Genomic DNA, 18,536 nt, shown 5'->3' on the forward strand with positions numbered 1-18,536 from the left:
CTACTAAGGTATAATACATTCAAAAGTGGTTTGTAAATACAGGCCTTCCTATGTACCTTTAAGCTGGCAGTCATCTGCAGCTACTCAGTCTATCATATGAGATCAACTTAAATCAATGAGGTGATTTACCAATATAAAATACGCTTTCCTTAACTTCTGAGTTTATGTCAGCATTACAGAATGCACATTCAGAAACTCCACCTTAAAATAAACTCATTTCAACCAACTTTCCCATTAGTCATGACACCCTTGAGGTCTGCACTATCTCAGAGACAAAAGCATTGGTTTAAGAAAACAGTGTTACAAATCACACTTTTCCTTTGCTTCAGTTACTCTTCTACAGGGTCTCAAGAAGATTGTTCAATATGAAACATACAGAAATATAAAAAAGCCTTTTTCACTAATCTTTTCTTGTTAAAAGCCGTACATGAATTTGTACATCAATAAGAAAAATATGGGTAACCAGTTATAACATATTTTTTATAATATATTAATTTCTCCGTTGGAATGTTTGTCAGCCATTCAAGACTGCTTTATTTTCTCAGTCTTTTATAACAGTTGTTAAAGGCAGCAGGAGGAGGGGAAGCATTTTTAGCAGTTTTATAGTAGTTTCCCCACAGCTACTGCACTCCCACAATATCCCTGCAAATACCATTACTTCATTTTGCACACAATCTGGAATTTCAATTACTTGTTAAATTTCTTTTATTGTAAACTATTTCTTTTACTATGTATCACACAATAGTCAAAGTAATAGCAAATCTAAGGGGACACTTTAATAGTGAGGAACTCAAAAGTATAAAACAAATTATTCCATATCTAAAATAACTGCACAGTACAAAGCAACTCCTGCACACATATGGTAATAATTTGTAAAACTATTTTTTATTGGATTCTGGGTAATAATAATTGCATATGTTTTTTGTAGGTCTTCTCTCACTAAACAAATTGCTCACAATATAATTCTTGAAGAAATTAAAATGCTTTGCATGTTTCCAGTTATATAATGCCAAACTGATGGCTCACACAATTGACTTAGAATCTGTAATTCTGAATTCTACTTGAATGATACAAGCTAAGCCTTGGTCAACTCTTAGGACAAGGTATGGTTATTGACACTATTTACAGCTTCAATTATTTATATTTATAATAGCTTATAAAACTTCAATTTCAGAAGTAGTCTTAATTGATATTACTCATATGAACCATATTAGAAAACAAGATTCTCTGCAATACTACTTTCTGTTCCTTATTGATAATATATAATTTAAAAACTACTAAATTAGGAAAGTAATTTCATCATCATGCCCGAGCATTTTGAACCATTTTTCTCCTCATTTTATCACCATTAGATGCAATTATATGCAAGTGAATATCTCAATAGCACTTTTTAGTTTAGTGCTTTTGAAAACCAAAGTTGTTCCAAGTTCCATTTCAATGTCATTTTAAGCTGCAACTGTGTGAAACATTTGATAAAATGCTGAAGGAAGATCAGACTAGGAGTAATAAATTGTAAGAATTTTCTAACATGAACTAATGGATTAAAAGGCCCATCTTACTCTTATTAAACACACACTCCAAAATCTAAAGTACACCCACAGCTAAATATTCAAAGTACATCCAGTGTGACCCAATGTCAGCTACTATTGATTTGAAATTGGTTCTCTGTACCTGTGGAACACCCTCAGGCTCCCTAGAAATGCGTTCCTGCGTAAAATAATCTTGGTTCAACTTACCTCACAAGCAATGCTTTATGTGTAAGACTTCCCCGTTCTGCTATTACACATGAAAACAGATAATTTAATTGCTCTCAAAGAGTCTATTTATATTATGTATTTAACATGCTTTGCACACTCTGCACACAAGCATATAATATAAATATAGTGTTCAAATAATAATATGTAATTATGTTGAATATCATTAAGCAGTAAATAATTTGTGCTGTAGCTTTACAGAAAAACATTCTTCATCTTTCCCTTTCACTTGATATTTTAAGATTACTGACACAAATCTAGTTAAAGAAAATATCAAGTACATGTAAGAAGAACAACAAGGAAATTAAGCATAATTTCATCTTGATAACCAGTGGAAAAGCATATAAAAATAGAATCTATGACTAGAACAAGTCAACCATCCTCTCTTACAAACACTTAGATGCAGAGACTCAGAACTGAGTAAAACCTGAATTTTGATAGTGTCACCATTTTAAATGCCTGAAGAATTCTTCACATTTCAGATCCTATACAGGTACTTTCGCTCTCCTCTTGCGAGTGAAGACATCTTCACCAGCAACTTTACATAGTGACACCACACAGCAAAACAACAAACTAGTTAGCACCTTACTGCAGGACAAATTCAGGCAAGTCTTTAGCTTGGGTAGCTCTCCTTGTTGTAGAATCTCTTTGAAAGACATTCTTTGCCTAAAAGGCCAAATGACATCTAGCAACCAAATAAGAAGGAGCATCTTCCACCAAACGAAACAAAACAAAAAATAAAAAATAAAAATAAATTTTAAAAAAAAGGAAATTAATTGGTTTTACTTCTACTGCCAAGATAAAACCAAACACTACCCACACGAGTTTGGGTCAGAGGTCTTTTATGCCAGATCACTACTGCCACCTGCAGGCTTGCAAGGGAGGGGAAGCCAGGCAGCAGAGCTTTCACACAGGTGAGCCCTGAAGGCTACTAAAATGAAGCAGGTGTTGGGATTTTTAACAGGGTTAGTATAATAGCTTGACAGTTTAAACGTAGGGGAATCTTAACGAGTTAGCATTTAACAATGCATGAACTGGGACAGACTTCTATGCACAATGTAACCTTGGCTCCTCCAGGCAGGGAACACACACACAACACTAGAACAGGCAGGCTAGACACACAATTTAAGCTCATGATACGACTTACATGTAAAAGGAACTTTTATCTGAAGGATTAACAAATTTGGTTTCTTGTCGTTTTCAATATGAAATCAAAATTGTTTCAAGAGCAGTGAAGGTTTGATTTAAAAATTAAAATAGACAGTTATACAAAATGCAGCATTTAATTAAAATTAGTATTTGTCACAAAGTAGAATAAAAACAGAATATTCAGAGTGATGACACAGGCCTCCAGAAATACATCATGCTGCTTAAAGCAAAAAACTGTAAAGCATACTGAAGCATAACATATTCAAGGAAAAGTTCGTAACTTCCACATTGCATTTCTTATTGTCACAGTTCCATATCTAAGACACTTAATGGCACTATCTGAATTGAAAATGAATGTGAGGACTGATAAGAAAATATGATTACTTTAAATAAGAGTGCAGCCTCTATGTTAGAGCTCCAAATGATAAGAAACAAGAGAAATTACATTGTGATTCCATTTGTGACAGTACCAGTGTTAGAAACAAGAAAGAAATTAAGACCAACTGTGACACACATAAAACATCCCCATGCTTTATTCACTCTTAAAGCATATTTCTGCATTTGCACTTCCTTCACCTGAAGTCTAAAGTCTGTTTCCTGGCCAAACTCCATCACTGGCAGATGCATATATAGCAGCTTCCAAAGGCTCAAAGCCTATCCTAACAGCTACAGCATTGTGAATATAAGATATGGAGGGTCTCAAAAGTTTACTCTTCATCTAAACCTTCTCTTCTCCCACTTCAAGATAGTGGTTAGAGTCCGTGACACTTCAGGCAAGCTGAAGAAGCCCCCTAGCATCTCTGCTTCCAAAATAAAGACATGTAATGCACTATACTGATAAAATCTACACTCTAGTAAATTTATCATTTTACATAAAGCTTATTTTTAACTGTTGGCTTTATACAAGATAGTATTAGACAGTACACACGGAAACTTAGACTAAACACATATTACAAAGAGGTTAACAGGAATAACCATGATGTGTCTTACCACACATTTATTCTGAAAGGTTTGAAGAATTACATAACTTTCAAAACACTCAAAAAACTTTCTCCTCACAGTTGCCTGCATGCTTCAAAATTCACCAGTGTTTCAGTAAGGAAAAAGTACGTACACTGTCCATTTTAACAATACTTATCACTGTCCCCTCACCTTGTCTTGCAAAGAGCAAAGCTGCTTTTTCAAAGCACTCCAGCACTTTGTACTGCTAGGTGGCTCTCGGCTCCATAGCTTAACATAAATGTCCTATGTGCTGGTCCTTGTATGAAAAAATGTCTTTCATGTTAATAGCATAATAATCAAGACCTTTAAAATCAACAGCCTGAGACTCTTCGTAAATCTGCTTTTGAAACAAGATGTCCATGGGTAGGGCAAGTGTCACAATACATCCATAAACTCCAGCCTACTGTTCAGTTACCAACTCCAAGACTGTGAGTTCAGAATCTGATACAGTTAAATTCTACTCTGTAACAACATGAACTGCCACAGAGAAATTGTGGGTTAGCCAAAAAAACACATGCTATTTGTTTAAAAGCAAGGATATGACTTTAAATACTAGAGGGAGAGTTACCTTCTTATTCTTGAGAATTTCCATTTTTAAAGCTTTCTCTAGAACCGTGAAGGTAGGAATATTTTAAGAGTTATTCTAAAGTAAGTTGAAACCTTTACAAAACCATATGACTGTAAAAAGTAGGCTTTTTCAAAAAGCGAATAAGTGACATGCAATAAAATTAGAAGAACTGACAGTATGGGTATGTGCTTAATATCATACAGTAAATATAATTTGAAGCTAGCTTGCTAGAAAGCCCAGTCACGAATCACAGCATATACTGGACATGGTATTTGGCACATCTATGTCTTTTGCAGGATCAGAATCCTGCTAAGGTAAAAGAAATACAATCACATTCATATTTTGTGGCTAAGCTACACACATCAAATTTATCTCCTCAAAAGACCTTTAAAGAGGGTAATATTTTGTACTGCCATTTCTTGACAATCCAGTGGCAAATTAGTGACAAAAAAACATTTTTTTCTTCCTTACAAACATTTCTTTAAAATGAAATTATGTTTAAGTAGAAAGATTCTAGAATTCTCTCCATTTCTTCTCAGATCAAGCAACATTCTTACAGAACACTCAAATAAAAATTTATATATATACATGTATAGAGCTGAACAGTTCATATTGTGCGTCATAACTGGCATTGCTTCTATTACAGTACTACTATACAGAAAGGGAAAATCTTTCAACAAACTATAAAGTTTGATTCCTGCAGTTTTCCTTCCATAAAACTATGTAATAAGTGCTAAGTTTTGCTGGTTTTATATGTAAGTTTTCCCATTTTTATATGGTGATTCTTTAAGAGTTGTGGTAGCTGTGGTGACGTCAGTTATAATAAGGAATAACAGACGGGATGGAATGAAGAACGAAGTATTTTCAAGCATCTGGATAGCTAAAAAATTCAATGAGAGGGGTTTTATTTTGAATCCACTCACTATTACCCTATGTGATCACACTTTTACACCTTATATACTTAATTCCGCTACAATATTTCTTCATATTTTTTCCAGTTAAATTCAGTTCCTGTTGCCTTTCTACTGTTTGGAAAGCCCAGCTACACAAAGCACGTTCATCCAACCACCCAACATACTATGATTCCGCGCCAGAAAACTAAATTTTAATTTCAAGTTCATATTTGGACCAAGCCAATATTTTCTCACTTGCAAATAGATCGCAGATTTTAATATTCTTTAAAAAATATTGGAAGCTAAAACTTCATAAAGCACATTTTCAACCAATGGCTATACACCAGAATTCTGAACTCCAACTTTTTGATTCACACACCTCATTTAAATTAAACTGATCAGTCTGTTGGACCACATATGAGTTCAAATCTGGGAATTGATCCATGTCAAAACAAAGAATTTAAAGCCTAGATTATGTTCTCTTCATTATGGAGACAGGTTGCTGAATCAGAGACTTTATATATAAATTTATTCAGATAAAGTGCCATGAAGTTACAAACATGTTAACTAGGTCAGGCTCAAATTATTACTCATACACATGGGTCTTGGTTCTATGAAATCAGTGAACAACACTCTGCAGGGACTTTATACCTCGTTAGACCAGGAAGTATACAAAGCACACATTTCTTACCAATCATTCTAATATTATGAAATACTAATAAATCAGAAAATCCAAAGGGAGTACTGTATTAAACATTTTTCAAAAAGGTAAAAAAGTGAATCTCTCCATTTGCTCCAGTAACTGTAACATTTTTTTACTGTTTGGTGTTGGGGTAAAGATGGGACTGGTTTTAAATGCAATAAACACAACTAATGCCTCTTTCAGTAGTGTGTTCCCCTTCAAAATGGCAACTGATAGGCAATTCTGAAGTGCAGTAGTATGTGTAATTTGGCTTATGCTTAAAGTGTGCCAGAGGTGGTGTAGGGACAATCTCTACTTTCCTGAGTCACCAGGGCAATACTTCTCAGTCTTGCAGTTAAGCTGCAGACTAATGGGGGAGAGTACTGCAGCATACAGTAAGCTACTAAGTCATAAAAACCACACAACCCTTCCTCACATATTCTTTTAAACGCAGGGTTAAAGCAGTGGGAATTTTTCTGCAGGCATTCATTGGTCTTCATTTGGTCCTCAAATAGCCAAAGCCAACAACAACACTGACACTTCAAAGGTGGCACATCAGATTGTCAAGACAAAAAACCTTCCCACTTTGATCTGTAACTATCTTTAAGTGGTCACCTCTGGTTATAAAGAATGAACGTACAAGCCTGTAGTAGAACATGGCAAAACAGAAAAGTCAGATAGGTAGCACAAAAGCACTACTTCGAGCAAAATAGGCTGGAAATTACTAAACAACACTGTACATATCTTTTTACACTACTCATCTGTTATGCAAGTTACACATGCTTTTATTAGAAAACATGCAAGAAAAAAAGAAAAGTGGCATCTAAATAATAAAATTATTATTTTATTAATCAATAAATCCTTAATCAAATATGTAACAGCATAAGTCAAAACAAGAACATTGATAGCCTATAGCTTGCTAGGTTTAATTGATGCTGATAAATGGGCAGTCATAATGGGCTGATCATACTTGGAGAAGCAACAACAAAAAATTACCTCAGTAGATTTCAAATACTATAGTTAGTTGTAGTGCTAGCAATTCACATAAAGAAACTGCTTTCTGACAGCAAATTGACCAAAGCAGAATCAGTGCTAAAGATGTGGAACCCTGTGATATATTTATGGGATAATTCCTCAGTATAAACCTCAGCAGACTAGGCAGATTTGAAGTTCATAAAGAGTTGAAGTGTGGACAAAGCTTACTAAGTAGCCCTACTTGTCATTTGAACATATAAAGTCTACTTTATTTCCTGGATTTTCAACACTTACTTTTGTTTAAAAAAGAAAATAACTTTTCCCCGTCTCAAATAATGAAAACCTAGCTTAACTCAAGCTAAAAAGTTGAGTCCTGGTAACTTAATATTTTATGAAACTCAGAAATTCTTATTCTTTAAAGGTAATAAATTACTTCTGCACAAAAAACCTTTCCAGACTTCTTTATATTTCCTCTTCAGAAAACATGCTCTTCCATTACCAAGTAAAATGATATTTACCTGTCAAATAAATGAAAGTGAAAGCAAATATTTTAGCTACTTTCACCAACTTGTCTATACCTGTCAACCCCTTGTAATAAAAGTAACTTCACATTTTACAAGGCATATGCATAATTTTCTGGGTTATTTGCTTCAAGAATCTTTCTTCCATGAAGAAAAGTCCTTCTTCTCACAGACATAATGGTACTATAGTGGTTACTATATTCTGATTCTCAGATGTAGCTCCTAAAAACAAGAGGCAACACATATGCAAGGCATCCAATTACTTATAGACAAGCACTACAAGTGGCTCTAAAATTTTTTCTTTTTAGGTATTACTAATCAAATTCCAATGTGGCTGAAGGGGGAAATATCCTTCATTTACTTAAACATTAAGTTCACTGATAAACTGGTGCCTAAAGTAGTAAGAGTCCCCAATAGAATAGAGAGGGAAGAAGTATCTTTCCCACAAAATGTCCTCTAAACCCCGAGGTTGGCTTCCTGTTAGAACTGTGCCTACTTCCAACACTTTTTTGCCATGCAGATATCACCAGACTTAATTTCTTGGTGGACAGTCAAAAGCACAAAGAACCAAAATCAGAGACATCATGAAACACTGACTTGAAAAGAAGGGGTATTTGAGGAAGTTTGCAGCCTGTTTCACTTTAAAAGAAAAAAGGCACGCTACCTTTTAGCCTTTACAGGATTATCAGATATAACCTGAAGACTGTGTAAAAACAAAACTAAGTAGTAAAATGGAGACTAGAGAACTTTTAAAATATTCAGAAGGGGAAAAAAAGGCCCTGATTTAAAGGCCTCAGGTTTTCCTCTTGCAAAAACAGCTTTGTGACTTGGAAGTGACCAAAACAGAAATCCCTTTCCTGAGACTACATCCAAGCTATAACACTCTATCTATGTGTTTTAACTCAACCCACACTGGTATTTCATATTGTGACAGCAAACATCCCAGAGGCTTGCAACACAACCTATTTTGCTTCAGACTGAATGCACCTGATGTTCTAGTTTCAGGCCAAGCAGGACAGAGTAGAACTTGGTGCAATCAATCAGCCATTAAAAGATGGTATGATGGTACTCTTAGCAACAGCTTTGCCAAGTGAGTTAGTGTCAAATAAATAGAAAAGTAGTTGTCTAAGTATTTTAATCTACTCCAAGGACCTCTTATGGTCAAGCATATGGAGACAGGATAATTCAGACAGAAAAACAAATATGACTCTTCTAGAAGTGATTTTCTGCCACTTTATGAACAAGTTATGTCAGATGACTCTGACACATATAATCCACCTTTTGGTTGAGGAGTTATTAGGTAACTTGACTTTACAGGATTAAATCCCTGCCAGCAGGAAAAAAAGACGTTGATATGAGGTGCTTCAGCTAATAGGAACTTTGTGTAGGAACAACAATGCTATGAGTTTGCTCCCCACACAATTACCTGAATTATGAGGAAGGGAGGGAGGGAGGGAGTCAGAGAGAAATCTATCACATCTCAAGAAGCATCAGTGACAAATTCATAGAATTTATAACCTATAAGCATAAGAGATACCACTCATGAAACTTCCTTTGCAAAGGAGATGTGAAGGTATAAAGAAGGTCTTAGAAAAGAGGTCTTTGATGAAACAGAAAAATGAAAACTAAAAGGCAAGAAAAAAGGAAATGGACTTTGAAGTCAACACTAAGAAGATATTTATGTAATTATCATGGATACCAAGCAAATACTGATGCTCACAGCTACCATTTTAACACTGAAATTTTGAGCAGAGTAGGAATCCTTGTAATTCCTTTGTGTAACTTCTCAGATTTCAGCTGTTCCAACTGCAGTGTACGGACTGTTTCTATTCAAACCATTCTAGAAAGGATTTGGGCAGAGGAGTTGTTTGGGGTTTTTTAATCAACTCAGGCAGAACATCTAAACCATTTTCTTCAAGAGTTTCAGCTTCAGAGAGAATGCTTTCTCACAGCCATAACTTGAAGGATAACAAGGCAGGACATGCAAAAATATAACTGTTTAAGCAGGCTTATCCATGGGAAGATAAATTTGTGCTGAGACACAGACCTAAGCAGTTTAAATTAACTGAAATTGTCAGTGTATGTGGTTATACTTCTGAAGCAATACAGGCAGTGTTAGGCATGTAGGAGTCCCCCTGACATTAAAAGTATGTCAGAAAAAATAACTAATACACATTAACAGAACCAGAATATAAACTGCCAACAAAATAAGGGACAAATCTCTATAACAACAGTTAGAACTAAACTTCCAGTTCAGTGATTAATTAAAGAGATATTCAGGTAAAACCCAGAATAAAACAAACAAATTTTTGCCTGTAGTTCAAGTTTCTGATCACAAGTTTTTATATGAAATTTTCAATTTCCTGACAGAGAACATTCAGGTTTTCACAGAAGGCAAAAAAGTGTAGTTCAACAGCTTAAAAATACATAATTTTTATGGTTCATTGGCACCTTACTAAAACTGTTGTAAGTAACCACTTATCTTTGATTCTATTTTTCCTTGCATGTTTCTGAAAAAGTGATGGAAATCAAGCAGTTTATACTGGAATTTAATACCGAATGTTGTAGTATATTATTATCCTTATTTACATACTGGTATTGCAATAGGGGAATACTATATTTCACATTACTTTTAGAGGAAAAATCAATTAATAAAGAATAAGGAGGGGTACACATTAGAATTACAAGTTGCTTAGCTGGAATTCTCTAAAGCACTTTCCAGTTGATCTTAGAAGTAGACTACCACGACTATAGGATAATGTATATGACTGCTTTTGTGACACAATTACTACTCCTGCTCCAAGGGATTTATATAAAATAGCTTCTAATAATGCTGTTCTTATCCAGCAAGCCAGAGTCATATATTAGAAGTAACAGACACTATGCCACGGAGATAATACAGATGAACAGGCATGATCTGTAGAGATAAGTACTTTCAGAATGCTTCATTTACTTTGTAAGTATTATTGCAATAAAAGGGAAGAAAGTAATTAATTGACATAACACCATATTTAAGGCCCTTCAATCCCTCAGCAGTGTAGGATTAACAACTCTATGCTTATTAAAGTACTTAATATTATTTATCTTACAGTAGTGCCCAGAGGCCCCAACTGAGACTGAGGTCTCTCTTGAGTGGAGTACTAGAAAATCATTAGCACATTAACTCACAAAAAATTCCCTTTCAAATTATTTTAAAAAAAAAAATTCCAAAGACATATGCTCAGTTTAAGCCAAATTACTATCTCTATAAGCTTTACTACACTTTTTGCTCTTTATTTTTAATGCCAGAATGAAGCACAAGCATACTGGATATTTTCCTAATGACAGACAGAAGCATAGCTCAGAAACACCTATGCCCTGGACCTCTCCCTGCCTTTCAGGCCATTGGGTGTAGGCACGCAGATGTTCCCTCATTTTTACCTGTATAAAGAGGTTTGAGTAACTAGATTACTGTCTCTCTACCTGCTAAAGAACACAACCCCAAACCACACCCTGGCATTGGCAGGCCTGTGGGAATTCTAAATCTAACTAGCAAATTGAGCTGGGACAGATTTAAGGCTCTCAAATTTCTCCCTGAGATCAAACTGCTGAGTCTTAAAATTACCAGGGAACAGGTAGAATCTGCATAAACTTCTCAGAGGCATTATTGAAACAGATGGTTCAATATAATGAGTATCCACACAAATAATTGTATATACAAATGTTGCCACAATCTGCTGTTGTAAAAACCAATGCTTTTTTCAAGTTTTTTCTAACACAAATATTTTTCCAAACTTCAAAAGCTGTACTGTCATACACTGCATAATTAACTAAGTATTATATAAGGGACTGTTATACTAACTGGCCCACTGAGACTGTTCATTATATTTCAGTTGTAAGACCTGTTGGATGAAAGCCAGCCCAACTCTCTCCAGAGAGTCTAAAAAAAATAAATAATAAATAATTTTAAAAAACATTAGGTAACCATTAGTAACAAACAAAACACAAACATCCCTTAGATTACTCTGCACAAGTCAGTAAAGCTAGTCAGATTTTTTAAGAGGTAAAATGCAGGACTTACCAAGTGTTTAGCAATCCATTGTATGTTGGGACAGCAGCCACAAGCCTGTTGGGGATCAAAAGTAATCTACCTGACAAGGACTCTCCTATTGCATCACCTATGGTCATAGGCACTGGGCAACCAGCACCCACCCCAGCTCTGGGGGCACCCAGAACAGGCAAAACTGGACTGTAAAAACTGAGCCTTTCTGTGCTTTGTTTATTTCAGTGACAGTCACAGTACAAGTTATCAACGTGTCTTAACTTCTCTTCACTCAATTACCCACCCAACCAGTTTTTCCCTGATCTGTCTTATGCATCGATTACAAAAAGTTTTGGTTTGTTGCAGTGCAGTCCTCAGCAATTTAAGCAGCTCCTTGATTTCCACAGTTTAACACTGGAGTTTAATAATCTGTTCCAACAAATCATCTCCGGAATGCCTATGCTCTTAAATCCTCAATGAAGAACAGATTTTCAGTGAGATTCCTTATTTTCCTATCTCAAGGAAGGATCTTACCAGATTGCACAGCCTCACTTCTCATCCTTTCAAAAAAGAAGTTACTGCACTGGAGCTACAGTACTCCAGCTTCTATTTTCACTCAAGAAAAACAGAAAACCTAAAGCACAGTACAGTAATTCTAGTATTGTTGTAGAATTAACAGTACATCCATTAATAAAATGAACATTTTACAAAACAAAGAAAAACACTCCGAATTTTCTTTTTACAAGTCACCTTATTTGTTATATACCTCGGAACTGTTTGTTAGGATCTAGAAGTAAATTTCATAACTGGAGATTATTCTGAAGAAAAGCAAACTTTAACAAGTTACTTACTGAAAATTCGCTACTTTTACTGATACAGGAATGTGGGGAAGTTGAGTGGCCCATTTCAGTGTAACATCTTGATAAACATACAACATCTTATTGTGATTTCCAATTAAAGTGTTTATTGTTCCTTCTTGCACTGTTAAAAGATATAAAAGCAATTTTAGGATGAAAGATTTTTCAAAAGCCACTACTTTTCATATAGGCTTATAACATTATACTATTTTTTCTTTTCTTTTTAAGCCATTATGTGTTATAAATTAATTTAATATAATTAAAGTGTCAAAAGTTATGAAAGTTACATTGACAATGTATGACATATGTGATTACTTATGGATACCAATTTCAACTGCATATTACACAACACATACCACAACTTTCTAAGGTTCTAGCCAGCCATGTTTGGTAATTTTAAATATGATAAAGAAAGATTCATAATGGTTATGTTGGCGTGCCAGGACAGATATGACAAAATAACACATTGGTTAAATATCTACTACTTGTATTCTTCATTCATTTATTAACTTGTGAATACCAATTGAATGTGTATGCATTTACAGGGTTTAATTATAGTATAATTTAAATCAGAAAGTATAAAATGTGAGGATTGTCAAGATCAAATATGTAAAGACTAAAATGCTATTTAACTTCAAAATAAGACACAGTGTCAAAAATAAGACACATGAATTGATGACTATGCAGTTCACTTAAGTGTCAGGTAGTTTTTGAAACATTAAAAGAGAGTATGTATTAAGAGTCTGGAGTTCTAACCAAGTTGTTTCCACACAATATAATAACAGTAAACTTTATTTGATTTTTTTTTTAAACTATCTGTAAATATCACAAGTTCCTCAAACAGAAGGTCCTCAAACAGTAGTTTATTCTTCCAAAATCTTTCATTCTTCCATGTTTGTTGCTTTGGTAGCCTGGACACTAAACAAGTACCTCGATTTGGTAATGAGAAAATATTTAGATTCTAAAAGTTATGATACCTTACACTAAGTAACATTTGAAAATAAACTTGCCTCATTCAAAAAGAGAGTTCCAATTCACATACTTTCTACAAATCATAGAACCACAGAATCACAGAATGGCTTGGGTTGAAATGGACCTTAAAGAAAATACAGTCCCATCTCCCCCTGCCATGGGCAGGGACACCTTCCACTAGACCAGCTTGCTTAAAGCCCCATCCAACCTGCTTATTCAGAAAAACATATTTATTCAGTGGGAAAAGTAAAAAAAAAAAAAAACCAAACACGACTCTTAGTTGTAAAAGTAACCAAGCTAAAGTTAAATTGAATTTTCCTTTTACAAACCTGAACAATAAGGAATGAAGCAACTCGGACTGTAATCAAGCTTTTTCATAAATCGTATCTGCCCATTATCCTTAAGGCAAAAGAAGTTTCTCTCACCAAGCACAAAAACAGAAGAAACTCCCTGATTAAATGAGACAACACATATATCCAGTGCTTGCTCTCCGATGTTTAGAACCCAATCCACCTTCAAAAGAAGAAACATGCTCCAGAAATCAATTGACAGCTGCATATTAAAGACAATACTTTGAGAAGGCTCAGAACTAATCAAATTACATATCATTAACATAGAAAAGTAAAATCCAGATCTTTTTTTGAATGAGAGTTATCCTCTTATTCTGAGGGAAGTTGGTAGCTTTCCTTAATGTGAGTAAAGCAGCAAAAACATCTTCATTTTAAAATAGCTATGAATTGATGACTACGCAGTTCGCTTAAGTACATTTAAATTTTAAAATACACATCCCATTCAAAATGGAAATGCTTTATATTTTCAGTATTAAATCTGCCTCTGTACATGTCCTTGGATATTAAGGACAAGGTTAGAGAGCAAAAGGTGACAACTTATTCTACCAATATATGTAAATGGAAAAACAGACAAAAGCTTTCGATATGTAAGCCAAACTTGCAGTCACTCATGAACACTCTTCAATCTGAAGAATGCTTGTGTATGTCACAGCTTGTTTACTTCTCCAACTACATACATTGATATAATAAGCAACTACTTATAAATCCTGTCTCCCTTATCTTTATGTTTTTAAAAATATTACTGCTTATTGACACATTTCATTGGTTTGTTTCTTCAGCTTCTCTGGAAATTTCAACTAAACACACATGTAAAAAATGCTTTTGACTTCTGCCAAGCCAGTTAAACAGAAATTTAGAATTTCTGAAGTAAAAATATATCAAAGTTCAACTGTCAGCACTTCCTATATGAACAGCATCAATCATTTTGCTTAAAGAGCATAGAATGTGTCAGCAAACATACTGACATATCTGATATATGAAATTGGAAGTGCCATCTTAAAAGTTAAAGGGAAAAAAGCCAGGCTTATTACATTTGTCTCCATCTGTGCTTTACATTTTAAATTTAAAAAAAAATGTTTCATTTGCAGCATATCTGATGACTCCAGATTTCTTATTTAAAAACTACATCTTCTCCCAATTCAAGATGTAGGACTCAGATCGACTTATAGTTTGAAAAAATTCTACTGTTAGCCACTGGAAGGAAGATGCTCTCCCAACATTTTACTGCCATACCTGAAATACACTGAATCTAGCATTTTACATATGCAGTATATGTAGCAGACAAGCCACTCTACTGCAGGACCACAGTGAATTAAATTCTCTTCCTCTTAATAGGAGGTAGCTCAAATATTAAACAGCTTATTCATAGAGACACTTAAAACAGTCACAGGAACCTCCAGAAGACCATTGAATCCACAGGTTTTTGCCAAGAAGAGTTCAGGATACCAATTATTTATTGAAACATTTCACCGCTGAGTTCTCTCTAAGTACAAAGGATTCCCCAAGTAGAATGACATTAGTTTTCTAAGTCAAATAGAAAGTCACAATTAGACTTCTGTTAAAAACATGAGCAATAATTCAGGTGTACCTATTTATTTAATTTACTACAGTGTAGGTGCTGTATTACAAAGATGGCCTTAGAAATAGTTATTTCCAATACACAGTTCTCTCTTCCTTTCCTCTGTAGAAAAACAGCTAGTTTTAAGGCCCAACCTTAAACAACTGAGGGCTAAAGAAACCTTAATAGAAATACACTGGAGTGTTTCCATTGCCTTTAACAGCAATTGGACCAGGTCCTTTGTCAGCAGACAATGTTTCCACCCCGTTACCTAGCATCCATCTTTTTAACATGTATGCAGTGTTCATACAGGTCATGTAAAATAAACAGGTTTTACCACAAGCCTTTTTCCGGAGCTAAGTTTTTGCTGTTCTGTTTCTTGTCTTTCATCAGCATCTGTCGCAAATGCCAGCACTTGGTATCTGTTATAGGAAGTTTAAAAAGGTAAAAAAGTAAAACATATTTTTGTAGTTAACAGCCTTACATTAAGTAAAAAATAAAATATAATTATCATGAGTATACTCTCACAGAAAAAGCACCGACTAAAAGGATTGTTAGAAAGCCTACTGCAACATAATCTAGCATCAGCAAAGATATTAAGATTAATATCACTGTAGGATAACAGTTAAGTGTAAAGGTAGAAATTAAAACAAAAATTCAGCAATTCCATTGCTAAATATACTAGAGGATAGAAACCTAGATCACGAAGACAGACGAAAGAAACCAATTTATTTTCAACTTGTGAAATTGAAATCCTAATTGAAAAAAAATTTTTTTCCCTCTTATTAAGCTTTTAAAAATCCTCCTAAACTGCCCAGAAATAGAATCTGCTATACCTAATAATGAAATCCTCAAGCACATTCATTAAGTAAACTAAGTAGTTCCAATCCAACAGACTACAGTAAACAGGCATCAGTAAGTGGCACATCTAGCAAAACCTGGGAGATTTGCAGGGGTGTTATTATTTTAACTGACAACCAACCATACTAAGAAAAATTGGTAATAAAGACATTTGAACAAAAGGTATCAATGGTCATAAAAGTTGAGGACATCTATCTGTCCTCTTTACACCTATAGATTTAAAATGATGACACCAATATTCCTCACATTTCAGATGCATGTATTGTGGTGTAGTGACAGGACAAGGAGCAAGGGACATAAATTAAAACACAAGAAATTTCACCTCAGCATGAGAAAGAACTTCTTTATACACTGAGGATGGCAGAGCACTGCAACAGCCCAGGGAGGTTGTGGAGTCTCCCTCTCTGCAGACATTCAAATCCCACCCGGACACATTCCTGTGTCACCTGCTCGAGGTGACCCTGCCTTGGCAAGGGGGTTGGACTAGATGACCTCTAGAGGTCCCTTCCAATCCTAAGTACTCTGTGATTCTGTGCTTGCTACTGAAAGATTTTAGTTTCTAAAATTATTTTACTTACAGAAGTAAACTATGTACTAGTAGTAAGAGATTCAATTGCTTAAGGTAACTGTTATGACCTAGTTAATAATCCTAAATAAGCTGCTTTTAGCACAATTATGTCTTTAACTGTCCCCTGTATGAACAAATCTACTTTCCTTTTTCAGTTTAACACATTTATAAGAGAAGTTGCAGATTCTGATCTAATAAACATATGGTGAAAAGAGAAAATTTTATTGATAGTCTTGAAAAGCACATTATCATTTTATTAACTAATTAGGGACTAATACAGAATTTTCAAACCAAGCTCCATTGAACAGCAATATATATTGATGTTTAAGTGCCAGCTGCCTGCATATACTCTTTCATGACAAAAAAACTCAAGCCACAGATGACCAACACAAACTTTTAATTCAGCTATCACATCAAGCACATAATCATTTAAATAAGAGGCATTTTTCTTTTAGATATTGAAAGAATTCAGAATCAACAGCCATAACAAAATGGATAATTTGAAGTTTGGTAAATTGTTCTGCTAAAAACACTGGACAGAACTGATGTATTTTTCATTCACTACCATAAAAATAACCTCTTCTCTCCTTAGCATATCTATTTCTTCACTTTAGAAGGATTACTTAACTCTGTTCTAATGTTCTAATAGTTCAGACACACACTAGAGACTAGTACCACAGTGTCTTAACACCTGGCATTAAAGACCAATAACCAAGTGAAGAATTCCTTTAAAACTACATGTTCCTACAGGAAGGACAGTACACTTGTGAATTTCTAACAGACTGATGAAAAATTTTAGTCACATTTATTTTAAAGGTCAAGAATCTGAACATAATAAAAGTGTATGAGATGTTCACTTTAAAGGAAAAAGTGTTTCTTTATTAATTGACAACATTAATAGATTCTATTCTAATTTTATTATAAGAATATATTAGAATTTTTATTCTAATTTTTAGGAAAAATATAAATTTTATATGAAATTACTTTTACTTGCAATACATACATCTTGTCCTGTGATAAGAAAACAATATACAATATCTATAATCTGTCATCTGATCAAGTTTAAACAGCATAATGAAAAGAGTATTGCTTGAGAAATTCAGGTGACAGAACTGGTAAGTGTGAGAAAGCGTCGTGTTGGACTAACGTTCCCTGGATTAGATTCCCACGGCATAATCTATAAAAACTGGCATCCTTATTTTCTTTAATATGTATGAATACATCTGAAAAAAATCCTTAAGGTACTTGTCAGCCCATTCCTCCAGTTTGATGAGATTCCTCTGAATGACAGCTTGTAGTCACTTCCTACAACTTGACATTGTCTTTGAATTTCAGGACAGGCATTTTGTCCTACTGTCCAGGATGAAGATGTTAAAGATATACTGGCTCCAATATCATCATCACTCATCTTTAGCTGCTAGTTAGAACTGTGAACAGCTACTACTCTGTAAGTCTGACAGCTCTGACACTTTTTCATCCATTTTAGTAGGTGTGGGGTTTTGTCATCACAGGTAGTAACTCCATTCTAAACACCACCCCACCCCAGTTTACTGCTAGCCTGCTAGGCACAGAGATTCCAAAACCCTAACAGCAGACTGTGGCAGTTTTAATGGAGGAATTATATTTTATATTCCTCCCAAGTAGTCGGTATTACCTTCCATGTCATACATTCCCTTTTTTCCATCTGAACTCAGTCAGGACCTACCTGTCCAGTCAATCTGCCTTCTGCTACTTATTTTCTTAAACATAGATTTCTCAGAATGGATTGTTCTAGGTCTTTCCATGATGCAGCAGCTCTCCTGAGC

The 18,536-nt window shown here is 34.6% G+C and overlaps 1 protein-coding gene across 2 annotated transcripts in view; it reads right to left on the reverse strand.

The window, feature by feature from the left end:
- Window positions 1-18,536, reverse strand: part of BBS9 (Bardet-Biedl syndrome 9) — a 289,085-nt gene that overhangs the window by 239,953 nt on the left and 30,596 nt on the right. For both annotated transcript variants that reach the window (XM_051789144.1, XM_051789143.1), the window contains exons 7-9: window positions 15,640-15,724; window positions 13,724-13,907; window positions 12,417-12,546 (exon numbers count right to left, since the gene is read on the reverse strand). In XM_051789144.1, coding sequence (XP_051645104.1) covers window positions 12,417-12,546; window positions 13,724-13,907; window positions 15,640-15,724 — 399 coding nt within the window. The remainder of the gene's footprint in view (window positions 1-12,416; window positions 12,547-13,723; window positions 13,908-15,639; window positions 15,725-18,536) is intronic.

This window comes from Manacus candei, unplaced genomic scaffold (assembly GCF_025592945.1).
Source record: "Manacus candei isolate 608988 ecotype Guabito, Panama unplaced genomic scaffold, ASM2559294v1 h1tg000026l, whole genome shotgun sequence".
In the NCBI taxonomy this organism is placed as follows: Eukaryota; Metazoa; Chordata; class Aves; order Passeriformes; family Pipridae; genus Manacus; species Manacus candei.